The sequence below is a fragment of the Bos mutus genome, chromosome 24 (genome assembly GCF_027580195.1).
Source record: "Bos mutus isolate GX-2022 chromosome 24, NWIPB_WYAK_1.1, whole genome shotgun sequence".
In the NCBI taxonomy this organism is placed as follows: domain Eukaryota; kingdom Metazoa; phylum Chordata; class Mammalia; order Artiodactyla; family Bovidae; genus Bos; species Bos mutus.
The window spans coordinates 21825073-21852700 of NC_091640.1; the positions used below are offsets into that span (position 1 = coordinate 21825073).

The window sequence follows — 27628 nt, forward strand, 5'->3', positions numbered from 1 at the left end:
ATATTTCTTATTATGTTAATTTTAGATTTTATTTCAGGTAAAATTATTAATCATCCTCCATATTACCCCTGTAATGACTGTAGATCTGTGCTGATGGCCACTTTTGCATTCCTTACATTGACATATGGGACTTCTCTCTCTTTCTTGATTAGTTTTGCTGGGAGAATATCAAATTTAATCTTTTCCCAAAAATGAGCCTTTGGCTTTATTTTCTTTTTAAAATGTTTGCTTTCTAGTTCATTAATTCATGCTCTACTATTTCCTTCCTTTAAAAAGAAAAAAACTTTATTTTCCCTCAACTTAATTTCCATGTTCTGTTTAAAGTCTATGAGAGAGTGGTTTAAAACCACTCAGCGGTCTTCCCTCCCCATTCCTGAGCAGTGGGAGCTGCAGACCAGTCTTTAGGAGGGACCTGCTGAGTAGGCACCCAGGGCACCTGTACCCGCAGACCAGTCTGGGATCTCGGGTTGAGCAGCAGTAAACTCAGGAGCTAGAGCTGTCCATCTACACTGAAATGCCTCCTTGGTCACAGCCTTTTCAGCAGCAGCCTGCTCCTCCTCTTCAATCTCTTCTGGGTCTGTGTGGAAGCTGAGATCAGGTGTGACCTCCTGTGGGTGTTCATGAGCTGGTGCCACGCATGTGCACAACTTCCTAGGCCAGCACCCATCACCTCAGACCCACTGAGTGAGCTCCCTTGTTGTTGGAGGGAACGGCGATGCCCACAGGGCGCAGAGTTGAGTCAGTGTTACACAGAGCAGTGGTAGGCAGGTTAACATAAGAGGCCTCTGTGAGAGGCTAGTGGGCAGCCCTAGAATCAGCAACCACAGGAAGTCCCCACTCCCAGAAGACTACCTAAGTCTGGTGAGTGAAATCTCCAGGACTGAAACAGTCAGCAATAGGAGTGGCCTCAAGGCAGCAGCAAACTTCAGCACAGCTTGGTGGCCAGTATGTCTGGAGGACAGGACACTGACGTTAGCCGAGTTTTCAGTGGCATCAATGGCATGGCACAAGCTGCCAGACTTTCTCCCAGATTCTCTTCAGATTTATGAGGTAGACGCCATCAATTTTTCCTTTTGTAGATTCACTGTTCCATTTGGAAGTCAACCTAAGTGCTTCCTAAATGGTTCCTTATGTAAGGATTTTTCTTTTTAAAATAGTTTAATTTTTATTTATCTGGCTGCACCAGATCTTTGTTGCGGTGGCATGCAGGATCTTTAGTTGTGGCATGTGAGCTCTTGGTGTGGCATGTGGGATCTAGCCTCCTGACTAGGGTTTGAACCCGCAGGCCCCCAGCATTGGGAGCATGGCATCTTAGCCACTGCACCACCAGGGAAGTCCCTATGTAAGGAATTTGAGGACCTCTTCTTCCTGCTTTTGCAGGACATAAAAGGGCTCTGGATATGGTGAGTATTTCTCTTTAAATTATGATGAGAAACCTGAACAACCCATATGAATCTCTACTTTCCTTTGGGGCTCCCAGGTGGCTCAGTGGTAAAGAATTCACCTGCAAAGCAGGAGATGCAGGTTCAATCCCTGGGTTGGGAACATCCCCTGGAGAAGCAAACAGCAACCCGCTCCAGTATTCTTGCCTGGGAAATCCCATGGACAGAGGAGCCCGGTGGGCTACAATCTATGGGGTCACAAAGAGTGACTAAACAGCCATAGCTACTTTCTTTAGATTTACTTGATATTCTTTTTCTAACTTCTGGTGATGGAGACTCAAATCACTAAATTTTAGCCTTTCTCACTCCCCCTAATACATGCACTGAACGCTATACATTTCTCTTTAATCAGGACTTTAGTTGTATCTTACTTTATCTCTGTGGATAAAGTTGTATTTCACTTTATCCAGATAAAAATACATTCTAATTTCCATTGTGTTTGTTCCTTTTACCCATGGGTAATTTAAATTGTTTTTCTTAATTTCCAAAGATTTGGGAATTTTTAAAATGTTTATGCTGTTGATTTCTAGCTAGTTTTATTGTTGTATGAAAACATATGCTAAGTCTATGCTAATAAGCAGTCACTAACCAGATGTAGCTATATAAATAAATTAAAATAAATATAATACAGTTCATTAGTCACATAATTTAAGTGTTCAGTAGCCACATGTGGCTAGTGACTACTGTATTGACTCTGGTGTCTATTATATTGAACAATACAGATAGAACACAGAAAATTCTGTTGCATAGTCCGACTCTAAATGATTTCAATCTGACAAAATTTGTTGAGGCTTGCTTCACAAACCAGCATACGCTCAGTTTTGGAAAATGTTCTCGGTGCACCTAAAAAGAATCAAGTTTCCTGCCATTATTGGTTGCACTGTTATCTATATGTCCATTAGGTAATTTTATTAATCATATTGTCCAAATACACTATATTCTTGGGCATTTTTTCCTGCTTGTTCTCTTTTACTAAGAGATTTGCATAAGTCTCCTACTAAGATTGTAGATTTACCTTTCTTGTTTTAGCTTTGTCAATTTCAGCTTTATATATTGTGAAGCAAAATTGTTAGGTGTATACACATTTAGTATATTTCTATTTTCTTGGTAAACTGTGTCTGGCTTATTTCACATAGTATGATGCCTTCAGTGTTCCTCTATGACATAGTGTGTATCAAAATTGCCTTTCTCTGTAAAGCTGAGTAATATTCTATTGTATTTATATACCACATTTTGTTTATTCATTGTCTGTCAATGGACATTCAGATTGTTTTCAGCTTTTGGCTATTGTCAATAATGCTGCTGTGATCAGTGTACAAATATTTGAGTCCCTTCTTTCAACCATTTTGTGTATATACTCAGAAGTAGAATTACTGGATCATATTGTAATTCAGTGTTTAATTTTTTAAGGACCCACCATACTGGTTCCTACAGTGGCTACACCATTTTACATTCCCATCAGCATTGTGCAAGAGTTCCAATTTCTCACCAACAATATTATTTCCTTACTTCCTTCTAGCCCTCCTTCCTTCCTTTCTTAATGGCTATCCTAACAGGTATAGAATGATATCTCACTGAGGTTTTGGTCTGCATTTCCCTAATGATTAGTGATATTGAGTATCTTTTTATGTGCTTTTTGACCATTTTTATAACATCTTTGGAGAAATGTCTATTCAAGCCATTTGATCAGTTAAAAAATGTGGTTAATTATTGTTGAGTTGTAGGGGTTCTTTATATAGTCTGAATATTAATCCCTTATCTGTAAATCTATGGCTGTTTCATGTTGATGTTTGATAGAAATGAATACAATACTGTAAAGCAATTATCTTTCAATTAAAAATAAGAAAAATTTTAAAAATCTATCTGTATACAATTTGCAAATATTTTCTCCAATTCTATGGATTTCCTTTTTCATTCTGATAAAGTATCCTTTGATAAATACGTTTTAAGTTTTGATGAAATCCACTTAATTCTTTTATTTCCTCTTATGTTGTCATATCCAAGAAATCACTGACAAATCCAATTTCCTCCAAGTTTTCTTCTAAGAGTTTTGTACTTTTAGCTCCTATGTTTAGGTGTTTGATCCATTTTGAGTTAATTTTTGTACACGGTGTAAGGCAAGGGTCCAAATTCATTCTTTTGTTTGTCAATATGCATTTTTCCCAATGTCGTTTATCAAGAAAACTGTCTTTTTACACACTGAATGTTCTTGACACCCTTGTTGAAAATCATTTGACTGTTTATGGGAGGCTTTATCTCTGGGCTCTCTATACTATTCCATTGGTCTATGCATTTGTCTTTATGCCAGTACCACACTGTTTCTATTACTGTAGTTAAGTTTTGAAATCAGGAAGTGTGGGACTTCCAACTTTGTTCTTCCTCGAGGTTGTTTTGGCTATTGAGGGCTCCTTGATATTCCATGTGAGCTTTAGGATGGATTTTTCTGGGTCTGAAAAAATTGTTGTTGGGGTTTTGATAGGGATTTCACTGAATCTGTAGATTTCTTTGGGTAGTATTTACTACTCTCTATTATTTAATGTATTTAACACTATGGAGTTTCTTCATTTGTTGGTGTCTAATTTCTTCCAGAATGTTTTGTAGCTTTTAGTGTATAAGTTTTTTGTTTCCTTGGTTAATTTTATTATTTAATGTACTTAATACCATGGGATGGCTCTTCATTTATTGGTGTTACTTTCTTTCATATGTTTTGTAGCTTTTAGCATGTCTTTTGTTTCCTTGTTTAAGTGTATTCTTAAGTATTTTATTCTTTTTGATGCCACTGTAAATGGGATTGCTTTTTTTCAGGTTGTTTATTGTTAGTGTATAAAAACACAACTGATTTTTGCATGTTGATTTTTGTACCCTACAACTGTGCTAAATTGATTTCGGTTCTAACAAGTTGTATGTGTGAGACTTTAAGGATTTTCTGTATGTAAGATCATGTTATCTACAAAGAGATATCATTTTAATCCCTCCTTTATTTTTCTTGCTAGTTTCTGTGGCTAGGAGTTCCAATGCTATATTAACATGGCAAAAGCAGGCACTCTTATTCCTCTCAGAGGAAACGTTTTCAGGTTTTCACCACTGAGTATATGTTAACTATGAGTTTTATATGTATGGCCTTTATTATTGTCCAGGTATTATTCCGAGATTGTTGACTGTGTGGGTTAAGTCATGAAAAGGTGTTAAATTTTGTTAAAGAAAATTTTTTTTGCATCAACTGAGATGATCATGTGGTTTTTTACCCTTTACTCTGGTAATATGATGCATTACATTGATTGATTTTCGTACGTTGAACCATCCTGGCATGTCAGAAATAAATTCCACTTGGTCTTGGTGTATAATCCTGTTAATGTGCTATTGAATTCTGTTTGGTAATATTCTGTTGAGGGTTTTTGCATCAATATTTATAGGAGATATTGATCTGTAGTTTTCTTGTAGTATCTTTGTCTGGCTTGGATATCAGGTTGATTCTGGCCTCATAAAATGAGCTTGAAAACATTCCCTCCTGTTTTTTGAAGGAGTTTGAGGTGGATTGGTGTTTCTTCTTTAAATGTTTGGTAGAATTCAACAGTGGAACCATCTGGTTCTGAGCTTTTCTGTGTCGGGGATCTCCTTACTAGCTATGGTTATATTCAGATTTCCTATTTTTGATGATTCAGTTGGTAAGTGTGTGATTCAGACTGCGATAGTGGACATCTCAATCTTCCAGTGTCCTTTGGTTAGATTTCTTGGCCTTTTGTCTTGCCAGCTTGAGAATCAGCAAATGCCAGGGGAATCAACTGGCATAAAATAGCGGGCCTCATTCTGTTTCCCTTCCCTTTTTATTTTATATACTTCACTATTGTTTAAATTTTTACAATAAGTAGTGTTATTTTTTTAACTCAGAAATGACCTAGTGACCAAGTAGATTTAGAACACTGGGGGAGAATGAGGGATGTAGGTTGGCTACCAGTTATTTTATCTGGATGGCAAGGTGTTTAGTAAGGAATTCAGGAGGATATCATGAGTGTGTCAAGTTTATGAAATTTAAGTTTACCTGCAGGACACTAGATAGTAATGTGTAGTAAGCAGTTGGCTCTTAGTGTTTATCCTCAGGAAAAATAGCTAACCTTCAGATATAAATTTTATCATTGTATTTTTCTTAACTTTTAAAATTCCCCCCAGACAATAATCGATAATATGATTTCCCCCTCCTACTCACTTCTCACTTCACCCCTACTCACTTCTCAACCTATCACCATGCCTATGCCATTTAGCTCCTCTACTTCTGGACCTCATGATTGTATTTCTAGACTTCCAAAATGGTTTTCCTTTCTGCTCACTCTTTCTTTTTAGACTTTTCTGAAAGCAAGATGATGATCATGCCATTCCCTGATTCACAGATCTTAACAGCTTTCCACTGCCTTGAGAACAATATGCAGAAATACGAAATCTATTCCAACCATACCTAGCACTTTTGTTTTACAGATGACACCAAACTCCAGAAAGTTGAAGTGTCTGCTTATTTAGCATCACACTTAACCGTCTTTTCTCCTACTTCATTTTAATTTCCACTTTATTCTTACTCTTTTAAGTACATGTTTCAGTCATTATTTTCCTAAACACTTAAGCACAAGGGCATCGTTCTTTCTTCAGTAGCACTCACTGCAGTGTCTGACACTGAATATTTGTTGAATTAGTGACTAAGCACCATACTCTACATCATTTCTTGTATTTTCTCACTTCTGTGCCTTTCTTGACTATTCCCTCCCTGCCCATATGCCTCTACTCCCATCCTTCAAAACTCAAATCTTGGGAACTCCACAAAGCTTTTCCTTTCTTTCCAATCACAATGAACCCTATCTCCTTGGAGCTCTTATAAGCATCTTATCTACCTTAATGATTCTATTGAGCCATGTTTTATGCATGTCAGCCTTTATCACCATACAATTCATGATTTCTGGGGACAGTGTATTCTTTGTGTATACTAGAAAACCTAAAAAAAAATGTCTTGCACATAATAATTTAACAATGTGTATTAAAATATTAATTGGATGATTATGGGGGATAGTCAAAGTAAATAACAGCAGAATTTTAACAAATGGTTAATACCAGAAAGACAGGTTTTCTTACTTTTAAAAAACTATTTTTCAGTTGAAAATATCAAGTATACATAGCCTATTATCAGTATGTATGTCAGAAATCAACAAACAAAACCAAGTCTGATGAATGTTGCCATTAAAAAAAGATCAATAGATCTTTTTACTTGTAGACAGAATATGCTGTATGAATTAGTCATGAAGGTTATTACTTTAGCTAACATTTTGTTCAATCTATAGATGACAGGATAAACATAGTAGTAATCTTCATACTTTAACATATGGAATTTAAAACAATTATTTCATATATTCAGAAGCTGCAATTAAATGGTAGTGTTGAAATAATTTCAAACCTCTAAAGTTTATGGATGGGCTGAATTATTAAGAGGAAAACAAATTCATGTTTGCTGTGAACATTACAGAAACTTGAAAACTCATGCTCACTAGGAAGAACAAAACTTGGCCACAAAAAAAAAAAAAAAAAAACTTTCAGAAAATGGGGCACTAGAGTTTTGTAGTTAACAAGTTTAATACCAGAATAGCATAGCATGTTCACACGCAGGGACTTTAATAGCTAGCATTAGCATAATGTAGAACTCTCCAGCTGTCAGGAGATAAGTGGTATGCCAATTAGCAGAGTGAATGACAAGATAAGGGAAGGGTTTAAGTTTTCCCTACATTCTCTAAAATAACTTCTCTGCAACTGGTGATCTGGGCTCACTAAAGGTGTGAGATTATAACACTAATACATTTCTTTTTGAGCTCTGATTACACATGCCACCACACTGATTTTTACAATATCTGGTAACATTCTGCATTGTTAGACATTTCTTTTAATGATAGAAACCTTCCTCTTGTGGACTGTATTTGATTAAAAGACTAGAGCTTTTCTTACATTACAGCAGAAATTTTTTTCCATTGTTGCTGACATTCAGTAAATTTTCTTCACATTAAAGATTTTCCCTCTACCCACAGGATTCATTCTCAGAATTTTTCTTTAGTAATGTCTGAGCTCTGAGTTAAACTTTTCATTACAAAAATTGAATTACTATGTTTTCTCTCTAGTGTCTGTGTGTTTTTTTAATGTAGCGTGACAGCTGAACATTGATTAAAACCTTTTTCATAATCAATAGCATTCCTAAGATTTTTTTCTGGCAAAGCATCTCTAGTACTGAATAAAGTTGGGGTATACACTAAAGGTTTTCCCACATTCAAAGTGTCTTCCCCAGAATGAATTTTCTCATGATGATTAAGATCAGAGAGCTGGCTAAAACTTCTATTGCATTGAACGCACCTGTGGGGTTTCTCTCTCATGTGGATTCTCTGGTGTTCAGTAAGATCAGTGGATGTGCTGAAGGCTTTTCTACACACATCACATTTATATGGATTTTCATTCGTGTGGATTCTTTGATGGTTAATGAGATCAGAGCGCCGACTAAAGCCTTTGCCACATTGACCACATGGGTATGGTTTCTCCCCAGTATGGATCCTCTGATGTAGGACAAGAGCTGAACACTGACTGAAAGCCTTCCCACACTCATTACATTTATATGGTTTTTCCCCAGTGTGGATCCTCTGGTGCTTGATAAGGTCTGAGTTCTGACTGAAACTTTTGCTGCACTGTGTGCACGCATATGGTTTTTCTCCAGTGTGAATTCTCTGATGAAGAATAAGGTCAGAACTCTGACTGAAAGCTCTCTCACAACAATCACAATGATAGGGTTTTTCTCCAGAGTGTACTCTCTGATGTTTAATGAGGTCTGAGCTTTGACTAAAACTTTTATTGCACTGATTACATGTGTACGGTTTCTCTCCAGTGTGTATTCTTTGATGTTTCACAAGGTCTGAACGACGACTAAAACTTTTTGTACAATCACTGCATGGATAGGGTTTCTCTCCAGTGTGGATTCTCTGATGCAGAATAAGGTTTGAGCTTTGACTAAAGGTTTTCCCACATTCATCACACTCATAGGGTTTCTCACCTGTATGAATTCTATAATGTTTAATAAGGTCTGATCTTCGACTAAACATTTTACTGCACTGGTTACAGGGGTAAGGCTTCTCCCCAGTGTGAATTCGTTGATGATTAATAAGATCTGAAAGTCTACTGAAGGTTTTGCTACACTGATTACATGGATAGGGTTTCTCTCCAGTGTGAATTCTCTGATGCAGAATAAGAACTGAGCTCTGATTAAAAGCTTTCCCACATTCATTACATTTATAGGGTTTCTCTCCAGTGTGGATCCTTCGATGTTTAATAAGGTCTGAGTTCTGACTGAAACTTTTGTTACATTGATTACATGGATATGGTTTCTCTCCAGTGTGGATTCGCTGATGTAGAATAAGATCTGAGCTCTGACTGAAGGCTTTTCCACACACATCGCATTTATATGGTTTCTCACCAGTGTGGATTCTTTGATGTTTTATAACATCAGAACTCTGACTAAAATGCTTGTTACACAGGCTACATGTATAAGGCTTCTCTCCAGTATGGATTCTCTGATGTTTAATCAGGTCTGAGCGCTGGCTAAAACTTTTACTACAATGACCGCATTGATAGGGTTTTTCTCCTGTATGGATTCTCTGATGTATAATAAGATCAGAGCTCTGACTGAAGGCTTTCCCACATTCATCACATTTGTAAGGTTTTTCACCAGTGTGGACTCTTTGATGTTTAATAAGGTCTGAGCTCCGACTGAAACTTTTAATGCACCAATTACAAGGATAGGGCTTCTCCCCAGTATGAATTCTCTGATGCAGAACCAGGGCTGAGCTCACATTAAAGGCCTTTCCACACTGATCACATTCATAGGGTTTCTCCCAGTGGGTTCTTCGATGCCTAATAAGGCCTGTACTACAAGCAAAGCTTTGCCCACATTCATCACAGTTGTGCTGTCTTCTTTTAAAGAGGTTCTGATCCTTTTCACTGAATTTATCCCCAAGTCCAAAGAATTCTCTGCATTCAGGATCTTGGAGAACATCATTTCTGGGGTTGCCAGACTCTTCAGTCAATGGTTCAATTTTTGCTGTAATTTCCTCCTTGGAAGCCATCTCTCCAACACTGGACTTAGTCACACCATCTAAAACAGTAAACAAAATATAGATGGAAGATGTTCTCCATACTGTAAGAAATTTTAAGGTGAAAAAGATTAGTATTTTCCTATGAAATGTCACAGTACAGGAGTGCTCCAAAACACTGAAAATTAATAAATAATGAATAACTGTTTATTAAAGTGGCTTCTCAGATATGTTCTGTATATGTTTGTCACAAGAAGAGATCTGAGAATACTGAAATCTAATTACAGTAATTAGCAAAGTTTGACTATTTAGAGCTAATACATAAGCAACTTACTGATATATGTAAAGTAGGCAGTATGAATGAAAACTTCAGTGAGGGAGTTGGAAGGAGGTAAAAGGGAAAAAGAGAAGGAGGAGGCAGTGGCAGCTGTCACTGTGAGTGTATACCAACAAGACTGGTCATGTGCTGTCCAGGGGAAAGAAAGAAGCATCAAGCCCAGGAATGGTTAGGAAAGAAGCCTGAATTTCCAAAAATAGGTCTATGTAGTCCTCTACCTCTTTTGTCTTGATTATTAGAAGAAAGTGACGAGGAAAACATGATCCTTTTGAGAATAGCTATATTCAACGACCAAACTTCCTTACTAAGGTGTGTAAACCAGAAAAAGATTAGGGAGGTAGGATCAGAAATCTCTTTTGAGTTGATTTTTTAGGAAGTTATTCCTATGCTCAACAATACCAGATGTCTGTAATGGTAGAGAACATGAGAGCTCCACCGAAATTCTTGAGACTATCAGCCCATTCTTAAGAGGTGTTTACTATAAAAGGTACATCACTGTCAGACTGCAAATGGTCTGTAGAGCTAAAAACATGACAGAGGTTAATTTCAAGGGCTAAAATCCAAAATCCCAAGCCTCCAAGTGGAGGTTTATCCTCCTTGCCACAGGCAAAGAGTACTGGAAAAAGTGAAGTATTGGGGTAAATCTAAATGGGCATGAGTGTCTCATGGAGTTTACAGTATATACATAGAATTAAAATATATGGAAAAAATAGCATAAGAGGAGGAAGGTAAATGGAACCAAAATATTACAAGGTCTTTGGATTATCCTAGAAATAGTAACGGAGAAGGCAATGGCAACCCACTCCAGCATTCTTGCCTGAAAAATCCCATGGACGGAGGAGCCTGGTAGGCTGCAGTCCATGGGGTCGCTAAGAGTCAGGCACGACTAAGCGACTTCACTTTCACTTTTCACTTTCATGCATTGGAGATGGAAATGGCAACCCACTCCAGTATTCTTGCCTGGAGAATCCCAGGGACAGAGGAGCCTAGTGGGCTGCCGTCTATGGGGTCGCACAGAGTCGGACACGACTGAAGCGACTTAGCAGCAGCAGCAGCAACAGAAATAGTAAACTAAGATAAACTATAATAAATTAAATATGTATGTTGTGATTTCTAAGGCAGCCTTTTTCAAACAGGGTTCCACAAGAAAATATTATGAATGACTATTTTCTTAATTCTTCCAAAGAGAGCTAGTACATCAATAGATGTATAGGAGAAACATTAATATGTTACTTACAGTGAATGCTTTAGAGCATTTTGGCTTAATTCTGTCACAGAATCACATTTGAGAAAGCCTATGAGGTGAAAGCTATAAGGTGACAGGTAAGTAACAATACAAGGATGTATAAACAATAAGCTGATAGAGAAAAAAACGGAAAAACAAAAAACTTGATAACATAAATAAATCAGGCACATGAAGAGAAAAAAGAAAAACAAAAAAGAAACAAAAGATGGGGTAAAATAAAAACAAAAAAATAAGATGGTACATTTAAATCCTAACATCAGGTATGTTACATGTAAATTAACTACTTTAATAAGAAAAGCTAATAGCTAACGTCATACTTAATGGTTAAACATTACATGGTTTTCTCCTGGGAAGAAGGGAGGAAAACAAGAACATGTTATCACTTTTATTCAACACTGTATAACTTCTATTCACTATTCATAGACAATGCAATATACCATGAAAAATAAATGAGATATACAAGAAAGAAGTCAAACTGTATTACAGATTATGCAATCATGTATACAGAAAATCCTAAAGTGTCTTTAAAAAGTTACTAGAACTTGTAAAAGGTTTTATTGCAATACACAAAACCTGATTGCATTTCTGTATACTAGCAATGAACAACTAGAACCTATAGTTAAAAAGATTTTATCAGGTGCACTAAAAAATGAAATACTAAGAAGCAAATTCAACAAGGTATGTGCAATATCTGCATAATGAAAACTACAAAACATTGCTAAGAGAAATTAAAGACTTAGAAATATATACCATCATCTACAGACTGGAAGATTTTATATTGTTAAGATGATAAATTCTTCCCAAAGTGATCTGTGGATTCAATGCAACCTCAATGAAATTCTTAGCAGGCCTTTTTGTAGAAACTGACAAACTAATTCTAAACTCTGTGTAGAAAGTCAGAGAAAGGTCTAAACAATTTTGAAAAAGAGCAAAACTGGACAGCTTATACTACTTGATTACAAGCTTTACTACAAAGCCATAGTAATCAAGGCTGTGAGATAGACATATCATTAAGTGAATAGAACAGAATCTATAAACAGATCTAAATATGTACATACAAATGACATTTAACAAAGTTGCCAAGATAATTCAATGGTGAAAAAGTAGCTTCTTTACTACTTGATTACAAGCTTTACTACAAAGCCATAGTAATCAAGGCTGTGAAATAGACATATTCATTAACTGAATAGAACAGAATCTATAAACAGATCTAAATATGTAGGTACAAATGACATTTAACAAAGTTGCCAAGATAATTCAATGGTGAAAAAGTAGCTCTTTTCAAAAACAAGTGTTACAAGTGGATATCATAATAACCAAAATTAACTCTGACTCTATTCTTTACCTATTAAGTCACCAGGGAAGCCCTTCCTTATATTAAACACAAAAATTAACTAGAGGGGCTTCCCTGGTGGCTCAGTGGTAAAGGATCTGCCTGCCAATGCAGGAGACACAGGTTCAATCCCTGATCCAGGAAGATCCCACATGCCACAGAGCAACTAAGCCCGTGCACCACAACTACTGAAACCTGAATGCCTACACCCCACACTCCACAGCAAGAGGAGCCACGGGAATGAGAAGCCCACGCAACGCAACTAGAGAGTAGCTCCCGCTCCCCGTAACTAGAGAAAAGGCTGTGCAGCAACGAAAACCCAGCATAGCCAAAAATAAATAAATAAAATTATTTTAAAAATTAACTAGAAATGTAATATAAACCATCGCAAGGAGATCCAACCAGTCCATTCTGAAGGAGATCAGCCCTGGGATTTCTTTGGAAGGAATGATGCTAAAGCTGAAACTCCAGTACTTTGGCCACCTCATGCAGAGTTGACTCATTGGAAAAGACTCTGATGCTGGGAGGGATTGGGGGCAGGAGAAGAAGGGGACGACGGAGGATGAAATGGCTGGATGGCATCAGTGACTCGATGGACGTGAGTCTGAGTGAACTCCAGGAGTTAGTGATGGACAGGGAGGCCTGGCTTGCTGCGATTCACGGGGTCGCAAAGAGTCGGACACAACTGAGAGACTGAACTGAACTGAACTGAAATATAAAACCTAAAGCTGTAAGACTTGTAGAAGCAAAGTAAAGCACAGATGACCAAAATACATACACATAACTAAGAAAATACATTTGTGTTGTTTATGCCACCCACTCTATGGTTTTGGTATGGCATCCCTAGCAGCAAATACAGCATGTGTTTGAACTTTATACATTTATGGAATCATACCACATATATTTTATGACTGTTTTTTTTGCTCAACATTATGTTTGGAAGATTCACCCACAGTGCATTCATGTTCACTGCTATAATGTGATATATACCACAAGTGATCTGTCCATTCTTCTTCAATGGGTAAGAATATTTTGCTATTTCAAACAATGCTGATATGAATATGCTAGTACGTCTATCTCAGTATACATATACAAGTGTTTCTCTTGGTTATATAAATTTAGGATCAGAATTGTTGGGTCTTCAACTAGATTTTTCCTAAGTGGTTAAGCCACTTCACACTTTGCTCAGGTGTGCGTAGTTCACATAGTGCTATATTCTAAGCAACATCAAGTCTAGTCCTTTTTTAACTCATTGCAAGCAGGCTTTTATCTCTGTAAGTCCACCAAAACCATACTTATTGAAGCCCCTTATATGCTCTATCTTAACAAATCCAATGGTCAATTTTCAGTCTTATTCTTGATTTATTTGACATAGTTGCTTACTCTCTTAAATCATTTGCTTTCTTTATGCTAACTTACTTTTCTCCTATTCTCCATATAATGGTTAGAGTGATCTTTACATGTTATCTTGTGTAAAGAGCTCCACTGGTTTCCCATTTCACTGGGAATAACTTATGATCTCGTCCCTTTTTTTCTCTCTGCCCTCATTTCATTCTACACCACCCCTATCACCTGTCTACCCCAGGCTTGCTCTGTTCCTGCTGTATTTGTGGGGCTCTGACTTTTGCTATTCCCTCTTCCTGGAAGACTCTTCTCTGTCACATGGCTTATTCTCTCACTTTGGTTATACCTCTAACCAATTCTTACCACCTCAGAGAGGCATAATGCTTGGTGGGCCTGCATTTTCTAGGGAACAGATACCATAGTAAATGAGCTAAAATAACCAATCTAAGTAATTTGTAAGGTTGCTACTTTTGAGAGAGACTCAGTACTCTTGCCTGGAGAATTCCATGGAGAGAGAAGTCTGGTGGGTTACAGTGCATGGGGTCACAGAGTCGGACATGACTGAGTGACTAACAGGAAAATAAAAAAAGGTTCTACAGTAGGACCATGTTGCGATGCAAGCTGTCCTGTCACATGACTTCATTAACCAGGATAACCAATGGTACTGGAAGTGTCAGGAGCAGTCATGGGTGCTGTATGGAGACTCTTTGAAAGCCTCTGTAAGAGAACCACAGTGAACGGACTTCCCTGGTGGTCTAGTGACTAAGACTCCATGCTCCCAATTCAGGGAGTCTGGGTTCGATCCCTGGTCAGGGAACTAGATCCCACATGCTGCAACTAAGAGCTGGCATGCCACAACTAAAGATCCCCCATGTTGCAACTAAGACCTGGCACAGCCAAATAAATAAAAATAAATATTAAACAAAGAGAGAACATAGTGGAATAAGGCCATACTTCCTTCTACCAACAATTTTCTAAGTGAAAAGCGGATCTTGGCTTGCTCTTGAGCACTATTAGAGACTTAATGCTTGACCATAGGGTACCAAATAACTATTACAGAGTGACCACTGTGTACCAGTTGTTATTTGATCCATCAATTCATAGAACTGAACATATAAACCAGTATTCCATCATAAAAGCAAATCTGAAAGACAAGTAAATTCCATGCGCTAGTGGCTCAGATTCCCATTCCTGTTCCTATTGCTCCACTACCATGCCTCCTCAACCTATATTCATGGTCCCATGGGAGTTCCCTATTACCAGTTAACACAGGGGAAAATGCAGAGATGGGTCTGCCCAGTGTATGGGCACCAGCTTATACCTCTACTCAGAGGTTGCCTCAAACACGCTGGTAAAGGCAAATCCTTCCAGTGGGCAGAATTTCAGGTATATACCTGGTTGTCTACTTTCCATGTCTACTTAGGTAACATAGCCTAAGATACATGTATTGACAATTCACGGGTAGTAACTAATGGGTTATCTGATTACTCATTGTTGTTGTTTAGTCGCCAAGTTGTGTCCAACTCTTTGCGACCCCATGGACTGTAGCCTGCCAGGTTCCTCTGTCCATGGAGTTTCCCAGGCAAGAATACTGGAGTGGGTTGCCATTTCCTTCTCTAGGGGATCTTCCTGACACAGGGATCAAACCCGCATGTCCTGCATTGGCAGGCAGATTCTTTACTGGTGAGCCACCAGGGAAGCCCATCTGATTACTTAGGTACCTGGGAAGAATAAGACTGAGCAAGATGAGAAATAAAGATTCTGGAGGAAAAGTATGAGGATGAACCAAAGCAGGAACCACTACTAAGTTAGTGGCCCATGTGAATCCTACCAAAGGGCATTTTCTGTGGAGAAGCCTCTCAATCAGATGGACACGGCGATCCATATTATGATATCAATCAGCCTTTTTACCAATGGAGTGTTTGCCCAACGGATTCACGCACAAAGTGGTCACGGCAGCACAGACGGAGGCTATATAAGGGCTCAACAATACGGACCTCCACTTATGAAGGTTGATATGCCTAGAATAATTTCTATGTGCCCAAGAGGCCAACTGCTAAGGCCCTAATAAGGTACCATTCTCTAGAGAGAAAGTAGGTAGCCACTTGGGGACAGATTCACTATACCTAACCCCTTTTATTATGGAGAGGGCAACCATTTGTTTTCAAAGGACTATATACACAGTCCAGATAAAAATGTACATTGACTTAAGAGAATGCTGTATTTCTTATCACAGTATTCTATATAGTATTATTGCCAAAGGAGTTATTTTACAGGGAAGGAAGTTCAGGAGTGAGTTCATACACATATAACTCATGGGCCTTATCATATGTCCCACCATCTACATTTAAGTGGATGATGATAATGGTGGAATGATTAAAAGAAGGTTCAGTTATGGTACCAGCTGGGCAACAACACCTTGATAACTTTGCGGTTCTGTCATATGGGATGCAATATATGCAATAAACTACAGGATGATAAACAGCGCTAAATATTCCCCATGGCCATAATACATGGATATAGGAGCCAAGGGCAGAAGAGAAAGTAATAATGTCTCTAACTCTATACCTCATAATTCACTTACATTATTTTTGCTTCGTATCCCTACAATCTTGGGCTTGGTGGGTTTAGGATTCTGATTCTCAAAGGAAAAATACTTCTACCATGGGACAAAGTCATAATTTTATTAAATTTGAAGTTGAGACTGTTTCCTGCTTCTGTATTTTGGGCTCCTCAAACTGCCAAACCAGCAGGCAGAGATGGGGTCACTCTGCTGGCCAGAATGACTGATACCAATTACCAGTGGGGAAATGGTTGCTGCTACTGGAACTCAGAGGACTTCACGGGGGTGCCCATTAGTTCTCTCATGTCTAATAGGCCCTGTCAATGGTACACCAAAGGAACCTGAAAGAGACAGGGTCACCAAGGACTTATATCATCTAGGAAAGAAGGTTTATGTTATTTGACTAGATAAAGAACTCTGTGCCACTGAGATGCTGGCAGAAGGTAAGGCAATGTGGAATGGGTGACAGAAGATAGTTCTATCAGCTTAGACTTTGTGTAGGCTCTTCTCCATCCCTTGTTGATTTCTATAATCCTTCCCGGCCTCTTCATGAAATCTGAATTATCCAGTTTGAATGAGCCATCTGTTTCCTGCCAGAATTCTGATACATTCTCCATAACCATTATCAGTATCTGATACTATACTGTGAAAGTTAAGTGAAAGTGAAAGTCGCTCAGTCCTGTCCAGCTGTTTGCGACCCCATGGACTATACGGTCCATGGAATTCTCCAGGCCAGAATACTGGAGTGGGTAGCCTTTCCCTTCTCTAGGGGATCTCCCCAACCCAGGGATCGAACCCAGGTCTCCAGCACTGCAGGTGAATTCTTTACCAGCTGAGCCACAACGGATAGTATACTGTATATTTATATATTTCCTTTTCCTGCAACTAGAATGTAAACTCCCTGAGGGCAAAGGCTTCTTTGATTAGTTCACAGGTAGTATTCCCCCGGGGAAATACAGAATACTGACAGCTTGGTGGTAAGGTGATTATAATAGGAAAAATGGAGGAGAGGAAGGAATGCCAGGAGAATTTACAATATGTAAATTTACATATGCAAGAATGTACAATAAAGCCAGGAGCTCAGAACACAAAACAATGTTTTTTCTTTTGTGAAAAAAGAGATAGTACTGCCTAATACAGGGAAGGGCATTGGCAATGAGAAATACCAACAGCACCGGAAGATACTAACATAGTAAGGTAACCCCAAACCGCCCCCTCCCCCAACCATTAAAAAAGATACACACTGCTTCTCACCTGACAGGTGTTTTTAAGACTCATAACTGAACTGAGTCTCCATAGACAGCAACTGGACATGACATCTCAGGGAGCAACTGAAGAATTACCATTTCCTCAGTGAGCTTTTCTTGTTCACATAGAAGTCTGGGGCCTGGAGGCAACTGGGCACCATTGGACTTGGAAGGGAATCATTGCAGAGACTGAAGATATAATTTCTGAGACTAGACCAGCAAAAACATCCTCTGGATATAAAAGACGTTAAGGAGAAAGTAAAATCTCATTTAACTTTCAAGTGCTTTTCTTTCAAATTTACTATGCTTCCTCCCTCATCATCCAGCAGACAGGGTTAGTTAGGGAAGTCCCTTTTGGACTTCTTTCCATATAGGTTACCACAGAACATTAAGGAGAGTTTGCTGAGCTATACAGTACGTTCTCATCACACCTACTTTTTTTTATTAGTTATCTATTTTACACAGTGTATCAACAGTGTATACCACCCGTCTTGGACATGTAGTCTCCATTCCAAGTCTAGAGATTTAAAAAAAATAATCCGGGGGTTAATGCTACCAAACTAAGGATATAATGGGAAACATAAGGCAGGGAAGGGAATTTCAGAATTCTGCCCTAGCGGTTAGCTCTATGTTATTCGCTGCCCTTCCTACACCCAAATGACACTACTGAGACATCTATCATCATCTGTTCCTCCCTCCTGTTCTCACACTCACACCTTCGTCGGCTGATTCGTGCGGCTGCATCCAAGCTTCTGGATTCCACTTGCTTCCAAAGTTTCTAATGTTCATTCAGTAGAACCCAAGCCGGTCAACGACTGGCCGGGTACCCAAAGCACACCAGGCCAAGCACCGACCAGCTTGCTCCCAGTGCCCAGGAGCCGAGCCTGGGGCCACGGCGGCAGCCTCGACTCCCTATAGACTCAAGGAACCGTACACGGTTCCCTGGCGGCGCTGCGAGGCCGCTGGGCAGCCCAGATCGCCCGAGTTCCTCTGCCATCCGTGAGCCGACATCACCCATACCTTGATGTGTTCTCCAGGTCGTCGTCAAGCCTCCCACCCGGTAAACCCGCCATCGCGCTGTCCGCTCTAGGAATCTGGGAGGCTTGCTTAGCTCTATGGCCCGAGGCCTCGCACGCGCGCACGCGCGAGGCGGGAGCGGCGAGGTGGGGTGGGGTGGGGGCGGGGAGTTGCCGAGATTTAACCCCTGAACATCCGCGGAACTGGCCTCAGCTAGGGCCCTGTCTGCCAGTTCCTGGCGTAAATGTCGGAAATCATCTTTCGAGAGAGCTCTCTGGGGCAGGGTAGATTTTCTGACTACATAATGAGCTCTTCCTTAACTATCTTTCTCCTTTGTTAATGTCTCCCCACCCACTCCACACCCAGTCTCGAGTCCCCAAATCTGTCAATCAGATACACACGGTAAGCTTCCAGTCTTTCTTCCTGTCTCTCAGGTTTCCCTCCACCCCAGAACACTGACATACCTCTATTAAAATTGATTGCTGGGCCCCATCCCAGCTTCCGACTCAGTAGGTCTGCCGTGGGGGCGCGGGTTCTCAGATGATCCTGGGGCCACACTTTGAGAGCTGCTGCCATAAAAATAGTGCTCAGGAATTCATCCCTGACTTGCTAGAAAGCTGGATTTGCATCTACTTTGCTGTTAAGAAAGGCCATGGCTGTCTCTTTCTAAACTGTTTGCTTGCCAATACACTCCTCCTTGTGGCTGAAGGATCAGGGTGAGAAGGACCTGAAAGGGGGCGGGAGAGGGCATCAGGGTAGGAAAGGATATTGCTGTGTCCGTGGAAATATCTTGGGAAGTAAGGGTGAGGGCGGGAGGAGGAGGGGATATAGAAATAGGAAATAATAGAATTATCGAGACCGGTAAGACATGTGAGTTAAGATGTCAGAAGAAAAGGTATAGGTTTGGGAAAACGGTGGTTGGCTGAAGTGATGATTGAGGTAGAGGAATACGACTTTGTCTTTCACCCCTAGAACCTGTTCCAATTCATGAAATCTTAGGGATGTGAACGAGACCCTGATGAAATGTAAGAAACATTATGTAAGAGCAAATGTAAGGACTCCTTTTTTGGGTCCAGCACTTCCAAGTAGGGAGTGCAGATGCTTTTAAAAAAAAACAAACAAAACACAGTGAGGTATAACAGGCATACAATAATCAGCAAATATTTAAAGTATACAATTTGGTGAGTTTTGTCATATGTATACAACCATCACCATAATGAAAATTATGAACATATTCCCAAAAGTTTCCTCCTTCCCTTGGTAATCCCTCCCTTTGTTGCCACAGCCCCCAATCACTATTCTGCTTTCTGTTATTATGGTTAACATTTTCTAGAGTTATTTACGTGGACTCAAACAGAATGCACTCTTTTTTGCACTCAAACTTCTTTCACTAAGCATTATTATTTTGAGATTTAGCTATATTGCTGTATCAGCAGCCCACTCCTCCCTTTTGTTGCTGAATGACATACCATTGGATGTACACACCACAGTTTGTTTATCCATTCACCAGTTGATAGGCATTTGGGTTATCTATAGTTTTTTTCACTATTAGGAATAAAGGGGCCATGAACATTTGCGTACAGGTCTTTGTATGGACACAATCTCTTCCAGGCATCCTAGACTTGGTATCATCAATCTCAGAACTCCAGCTTCCGGTCATTTCCCAGTTTGAAAGCCACAACTACATTTTTAGGTGTTTGTTCAGCACCCCATTTCTAGTACCACAAACTGAGTGGCTTAACCCAATAAAAATTTATTCTGTCACAGTCTGGAGCTTAAAACCCCAAATCAAAGGTGTTAGCAAGGGCCATGATCCTCTGAAGGCTCTAGGGAAGGACTGGTTCCACCCCAGTCTCCTAACTTAAGGTGGTTGCTGGCATTCCTTGGCCGTGCCATGCAGCATTCAGGATTTTAGTCCCCTGACCAGGAATGGAAGCCATGCCCCCTGCAGTGGAAGGGAAGAGTCAACCAGCAGACGGCCAGGGAAGTCCCAGTCCTTGGCCTTCTCTCCCTATAGAGATTGTTGGTAGAAATATGGACATTAACGGTGACTCTGGCAAGGGCTCAGAGGAAATGAAAAACTCAGAAGCGGAATCCTCTGTCATCCTAGAGAATACATATATTGTCATGAACAGAATTTTGCTAGAGATAACGAGCATTAAAAATACTTCTGGTGGGGGCAAATTCTCTGGTGGTCCATCCGTTAGGACTTGTCACTTTCACAGCTGAGGCCTGGGGTTCAATCCCTGGTCTGGGAACTAAGATCTCACAAGCCATGTGGTGTGGCCAAAAAAAAAAAAAACACCCAAACAAACAAACATAAAAACTTCTGGTGACATCTCAGAAATGAAGAAAACATTATTGGAAGCTGGAGAAAAAGGTGATACTTTTTATAAAGTAGCAGGAACTTGACTGAATCATATTCTGCTGTTGGACAGAAAATAGAACTTGTAAGGGATGAGCTTGGATAGTTAACTGAGGATATTATCAAGCAAAAGGTGTAAAGTATAGATGGATGATTTTCTCTTGCTGATTACAGTAAAAATCTGAGAGGAAAGAGATAAATTGAAAAGGAGTCAGTACTCAAAGATCTGGAAGATTCTCAGCTTACACAGATCGAATGCTCCAGAGACAAGGCCTTCGGTGTAGCTGGACAATCTTTCGGTGAAGAGGTTAGATGGGTGATTCATGGACCCAATCAACCATCTCAACAGAAACCAGGAATAGAAAGGGGGTTATCCATAGGAAGGATCCATGGAAGAGCCTTGTATCCAGTTGTGTGTATCCCTCTGATATCCACAGAAGACCAATATGGTTCTCACCAGAAACACTGCTAGCTTGGATTGAATTTGATAGAGACAGGACAAAATAAAGAAAGACTGTCAGACTTTTGGGATTCTACTGGGATTCTACACACAGACAATGGAGTGCCCAGGGGGTGGGTCCACTACTGAGGGTTGAGACACCAAGGCCACCTCAACTGAGAGCAGCTCCAAAGCCAATGGGACCTGTGCAGCCCAGAGACTGCAGTTGATAGGGATTCCACTGGCCCAGTAGCTCAGCTGGTAACTCAGCTGGTAAAGACTCCCTGATAGCTCAGCTGCTAAAGAGTCTGCCTGCAATGCAGGAGATCCCTGTTCGATTCCCAGGTTGGGAAGATCTGCTGGAGAAGGGATAGGCTCCCCACTCCAGTATTCTTGGGCTTCCCTGTTGGCTCAGTTGGTAAAGAATACACCTACAGTGTGAGAGACCTGGGTTCAGTCCCTGGGTTGGAAGATCCCGTGGAGTAGGGAAAGGCTATCCAGTCCAGTATTCTGGCTTGGAGAATTCCATGGACTGTATAGTCCATGGACTCGTAAAGAGTTGGACACAACTGAGCAACTTACTTCTCTTCACTTCCACTGGCCCAGAGAGCATTCCAAGCTACAGAGTAATTTGGAAACTCTTAAGATATTTGGAAATTAAACAACCCATATCTAAATAGCCTATAATTCAAAGAAATCACAAGAGAAATTATGTTTCATACTGAATGAAAATGAAATGCAACATTTAAAATTTTGTAGGGTATAGGTACAGCAGTGCTTAAGAGGAAATTTTTTTAGCTTTGAAATGTCTATCTTAGAAAGGAAAACCTCGTATCAGTAATCTAAGCTTCCATCTTGAGAAACTTGAATGTCAAGAGCAAACTTAGCCAAAAGAAGCAGACGGAAGGAAGTAATGAGTCGTGTAGTAATTAATAAAACCGAAAGCAGAAAAAAAAAAAAATCAAACCAAGGGACTTTTCAAGTGGTTCAGTGGTTAAGACTGCACTCCCAAAGCAGAGGGCCCAAGTCCTGTCCCTGGTCAGGCAACTAGATCCCTCGTCCGGTAACTGAAGATCCTGCTCCATAAAGAGCTTGTGTGCCACAACTAAGACCTGGCGCGGGTGCTACCTGCTCCCCCCAAATTGGTATTTTTGTTAGTATATAGCTGGCCTTTACTAGGTCAACTAAAGAAAAAAGAGAGATTAACAAAAGCCAAGAAGAAGGGACATCTCTACTAACCCTATAAAAATTTCCCTCATTCCTCAGTCGGTAAAGAATCTGCCTGCAATGCAGCAGACCTGAGTTCGATTCCTGGGTTGGGAAGATCCCCCGGAGAAGGAAATGGCAATCTACTCCAGTATTCTTGCCTGGAAAATCCCATGGACAGAGGAGCCTGGTGGGTTACAGTCCATGGGGTTCCAAGAGTCGGACACGACTTAGCAACTAAACCCAACCAGGGATTATTATAAACAACTTTATGCAAACACATTATACAACATAAGTGAAATGGACAAACTACTTAGAATTATATAAATTACTAAAACTGAAAAAGAAAAACAATAAATGTATGAAAAGTAAAGAAATTGAGATCATAATAAAAATTTTTCTAACAAGAAAAAGCACAGGCCTAGATGGTTTCACAAGTGAAATCTATCAAACAGTTTAAGAATATTGAAAGTCACATCCGAGTCTTTGGGACCCCATGGACTATACAGTCCATGGAATTCTCCGGACCAGAATACTAGAGTGGGTAGTCTTTCCCTTCTCCAGGGGATCTTCCCAACCCAAGGATCGAACCGGGGTTTCCTGCATTGTAGGTAGATTCTTTACCAGCTGAGCCATAAAGGAAACCCAAGAATACTGGAGTGAGTAGCCTATCCCTTGTCCAGTGGATCTTCCCGACCCAGGAATCGAACTGGGGTCTCCTGTGTTGCAGGTGGATTCTTTACCAACTGAGCTACCAGGGAAGTGAATATTAATCCTTCATAATCTCTCCCAGAAAATAAAAGGGGCCATTAATTACTCTGATACCAAAGTGAGACAAAGATATCACAGGAAAAGAAACTACAGATGAATATCTCTAACAATATGGACACAAATATTCTCAATCAAATATGAGTAAATTAAATCCATTAATATAGTAAAAATTATACATCATGATCAAGTGGAATTTATCTTAGCAATACAAGGTTAGCTTAACATCCAAAAATAATGTATTTAGAGAGTTAAATACTTCACTCTCAATAATGTTCACTAATAATAGAATGTCTGAGTATTGGCATAATCACACAATATATTCTTATTAGAAATGAGAATGTACAGTGTACATCTACAGAAAGCAATATGAATTTCACACACAGTGTTGAATGAAGGCTGAATTAAGAGAGCGCATATTGAGTTCCATTTACATAAAGTACAAAAATAGGCAAGACTAACCTATCATGTTAAGGGTTTAGTGTATGTATGCTATGCTGTCGCTCAGTCGTGTCCAACTCTTTGCAACCCCATGGACTGTAGCCTGCCAGGCTCCTCTGTCCATGGGAATTCTCCAGGCAAGAATACTAGAGTGGGTTGCCATGCCCTCCTCTAGGGGAGTTTCTATCTTTTAGGGCCAGAGGAGGGTAGTGGCTTGATGAGACTGCAGTAGGCACTTCTGAGGATGGATAATATTGTTTCTTCATCTGAGTGCTAGTAACACAAGTGTGTTCAGTTTGTGACAATTCAGTAAACAGTGCACTTATTTACTTATAAAACGAGCATCACCTACTGATACTACTTGGTTGGTCTACATTCAGAGCATGACAACATAGACTAAATGTACCATTTTTTATTATAGTGTTTCATCTTACTTCCTGAGACCTATCCAGTCTTATTCTCTCCCCATCAACTAGTCCTCTATTCTTCTATCTTCAATTTTTCTCCCCACTCACTCTTTATCTTTATTCTACAAATATAATTAGGTCTCTAATCTCCTTAGAAAACAAACTCCTTAAAATTCTGTTGCCTCGACCAACGAGTTTCCTCTTTTTCCTTCCTGCATTATCACATTTCTTGAAAGGAATCATTATCTATTCTCAGGGCCTTACCATACACTTCTTAACCCCAGGCAAGGACATTCCATAGGTAACATCTCTCTGGCCCTTCTTCTGCCTTTCGCCTTAATTCTAGCATCACCTTAGTTAGCATCTTCTCCAGCTCTCTGTAGCATCTCCTAGTCACTTCTTCCCTCTCCTGAGAGCTCTCCTGGCTTTTATGATGTTTGAACTAGCTGGGCCCAGCTTCCCTGAGAAGCTCCTTTTCTCTACCAGCTCTACCCCTTCATTCCCTCAGATACTAGTATTTTATAATTCCTTGTTTCTTTTTCCACAAGATCTCCCTTGGTAAAGTGTCTTCCCTATCTTTAGTCATATTTTCAGATACTCGCAAATCTTGCTGAGTTTACATTTTTAACCGCCTGTCCTCTTTCATCTCTTTTGTCCTTTAATCCTGTCTACAAAGCACTGTCAGATACTGCCCCAGAATTACAATTCTGGCCATGTCACATGTAAATGGCCTGCACCGCTAACTAAATGCTTTCCTGATTCCTTAGCAGGGCATTTGAAACTCTCCAAACCTGATCCCAATACATCCCTTAACCTAGGATCCACCCAACCAAGATGCTGGGCTAATTCCCCAGCGGGCCCTGAGCTTCCCACCGCTGTGCTCTCGCTCCTGCCGCTACCTACGAAACACTGCACTCCTAAGTCTCCATTTTACTCCGTCTGCGGCAAGGCTCAGCTTGAGTACCGCAGTCTTTGAGAAAATTAGTGACCTTCTACTGCTGGATCCCGGATCCCAAGCCCTTGCAGTCGACGGTGGGGTGTTTCTGCACTTTACACTCTCGCCACGCTGGGGTAAGACCCCTTCTCCCACTCTCCGCCCTGTAGCTTCGAGAACTGTCCTTGCAGACAGCGTGTTCGCGGTGTGCGAATGTAATCTGGTCCTCTGCCCCAGATTTACAGATGGTCGGTTCTATTTTTATCTCCTTGATGCTACACTAAGCTCTATCGCTATTTCTATTTTCCTCTTACAGTCTCCCGTCAACCGTTTTCGAGCTGGGGCGGTCCCCACCAGGTCCCACCCAGAGACCCCTCCTTCTCCCGGTCCCCTCAATGGTCCTCTGAACCCCGCCGCGGCCCCGCCACAGAGCTGCAGTCCTCCGGGCGGCCTAGAGGGGAGTGCCGCCCCCCACTTCCGGCGCGCGCCGCCCGAGGTCATTCTGCCCCTCATCTGGGGTCAGTCCCCGCCGCCCGCGGAGCGAAGGGTGAGTGAGGCGGTGCGGCCCCGCGGCTCCGGGGCCCCGGGTGCTTCCCAAAATGCCGCTGTCCGGCCTCGGCCTGCCTAGGCCCCAGGCAGAGCATGCGGTTCTACTAAGTGGCCGCCCCTCAACGGTACCGTCTGGCCGCTCGCCCTTCCGTCGGTCGGCGCATCAGTCCGTCGGTCATTCTTTCATGCTTTCATGTTTATCCGCTTGCGGTTCATCCACCTGCCTTTGCATCCCCGGACTCCGGGAGCACTAACCGGGTGCTTCCTGTGTGCCTGGCCGCTGACGGAGGAGTCACAGGGGCACAGATGGAATCCTTCCTCCCATTTCACTCGCCCAGAGTTCATTCTTGTGTCCTATCTCAGCCATCCTTCTTGACTTCCCCAGTCTAGGTTAGATTTATAGGTTAGATTTTTTTTTTTAAACGAGCCACGCTCAGAGCACTTTGTACTCTCCCCTTGTAGTTCTTTCACAATTAAATCAGGTAATTCCGTGCTTTTTTTTTTCCCCCTCTTTTTTTAAACATCTGCCTCTCCCCACTGTTTTTCAGTCCCTGGTGGCTCAGTGGTAAGGGCTTCCCAGGTGGGGCAGTGGTAAGGACTCCATCTGCCAATGCATGAGGTGCAAGAGACGCTGGTTTCATCCCTGGGTTGGGAAGATCCCCTGGAGAAGGAAATCCCATGGATAGAGGAGGCTGGGGGGCCACAGTCCGTGGGAGGGGTGGGGGCGGGGGCTGGTCACAGGAGTTGGCAAAAGTCAGACACGACTTAGCAACTCAACAACCACAATTGTCTTGTTTGTAACTCTTTCAGTGACAGTTGTCTTGTTTGTAACTCTTTCAGTGCCTGCCCAGTGCCTGCACAAAGTAGGAACTCAATAAATGTTAGAGAAATGTATGAAAACACAGGCTTTCCTCAAAAGTGCAGTTGGTTTAGTGGAGAAGGCAGATGTGAAAGGGCAGTTCATCAAGGTACCCATCTAAGAGTATGGACTCTGGTGTCAGACCATTTGGTTTCAAAACAATCCAGACTACTTACTAGCCTTGTGACCTGAGACAAAGTACATAACATCTCTGTTTTTCTTCTGTAAAACTGTAGAATATAGGGTGCTATAAAGATGAATGAAGACACTTAGAACAGGTAGCTGATGCTTGACACTACAATGAAAGCTCAGTTAGTGTTTTCTGTTACAGTTTAAGCAGACAAGGTAGATACTTTATACTGCAGTAGACAGGAATGTCCAAAAGTGCCCTGGACTTCCTTGGGTGTCTTGGACTAAGAGCTACCTGGGACCAGGATCTCATCTCCCAGAGGTGCTTCCGGCCTGCACCTGGGTCCCTTAGACAACTCCATAAACAGCTGACACTTAAATTCACACTTCTGGTCCAAAGCAGTCGACTTATGCCCCTTGGTGACAAAGCTGCTTTCTCATATTTACACAGTAAGAATGTAGAAGGAGCAGTCCCTTGAATTACCTTCCGTAAATTCCCTGGTGGTTCAGTACAGGGGGTATGGATTGGATCCCTGGTCAGGGAACTAAAGCCCTGCATGCTGCACACAGCCGGAAAAAAACACAAAAAACAAAAGCCCAAAATGAAAGGGGAGAGAAGGTAAAAAAAACACACACACCAGAATTCCTTTCTATGGGATAATGGGAGAATCAGGGTACATGTGCTCTTTTTACTCACCACTCAGTAAGTTTCCCCAATAAAGCCTATTCTGTAACCCATGCCTTCTGACGTGAAATTTGCGTTTCCCTTATCCACTATGTTGAGTGCTGTATGCACGATGTGTTGAGAATCTCCTCTGGGCCAAGTGTTTTAAAATGCAACTTTTATTGTTATTTAGTTATGGGGAGGTCAACAGATCAGGAGATGATTGGTGAGAAAAGGTA

At 40.8% G+C, this 27628-nt stretch overlaps 2 protein-coding genes and 1 pseudogene across 3 annotated transcripts in view; 1 reads left to right on the forward strand and 2 right to left on the reverse strand.

Annotated features, from left to right (window-relative positions):
* The window catches only part of ZNF24 (zinc finger protein 24), a 54362-nt gene that overhangs the window by 19001 nt on the left and 7733 nt on the right, over positions 1-27628 (forward strand). The window lies entirely within an intron of this gene.
* Positions 246-1876, reverse strand: LOC106701754 (small ribosomal subunit protein uS2 pseudogene; annotated as a pseudogene).
* Positions 7252-19031, reverse strand: LOC102280829 (zinc finger protein 271). Of its 2 annotated transcripts, XM_070361920.1 has the most exons (3): positions 18328-18616; positions 17619-17842; positions 7252-9603 (listed from the first exon to the last, which is right to left on the reverse strand). In XM_070361920.1, the coding sequence occupies exon 3, from the start codon at positions 9572-9574 to the stop codon at positions 7604-7606; it is 1971 nt and encodes a 656-aa protein (XP_070218021.1). In that variant the 5' UTR covers positions 9575-9603; positions 17619-17842; positions 18328-18616; the 3' UTR covers positions 7252-7603. The 2 variants fall into 2 exon arrangements, with proteins under 2 accessions (XP_070218021.1, XP_070218022.1); XM_070361921.1 differs by lacking the exons at positions 17619-17842; positions 18328-18616 and adding an exon at positions 18632-19031.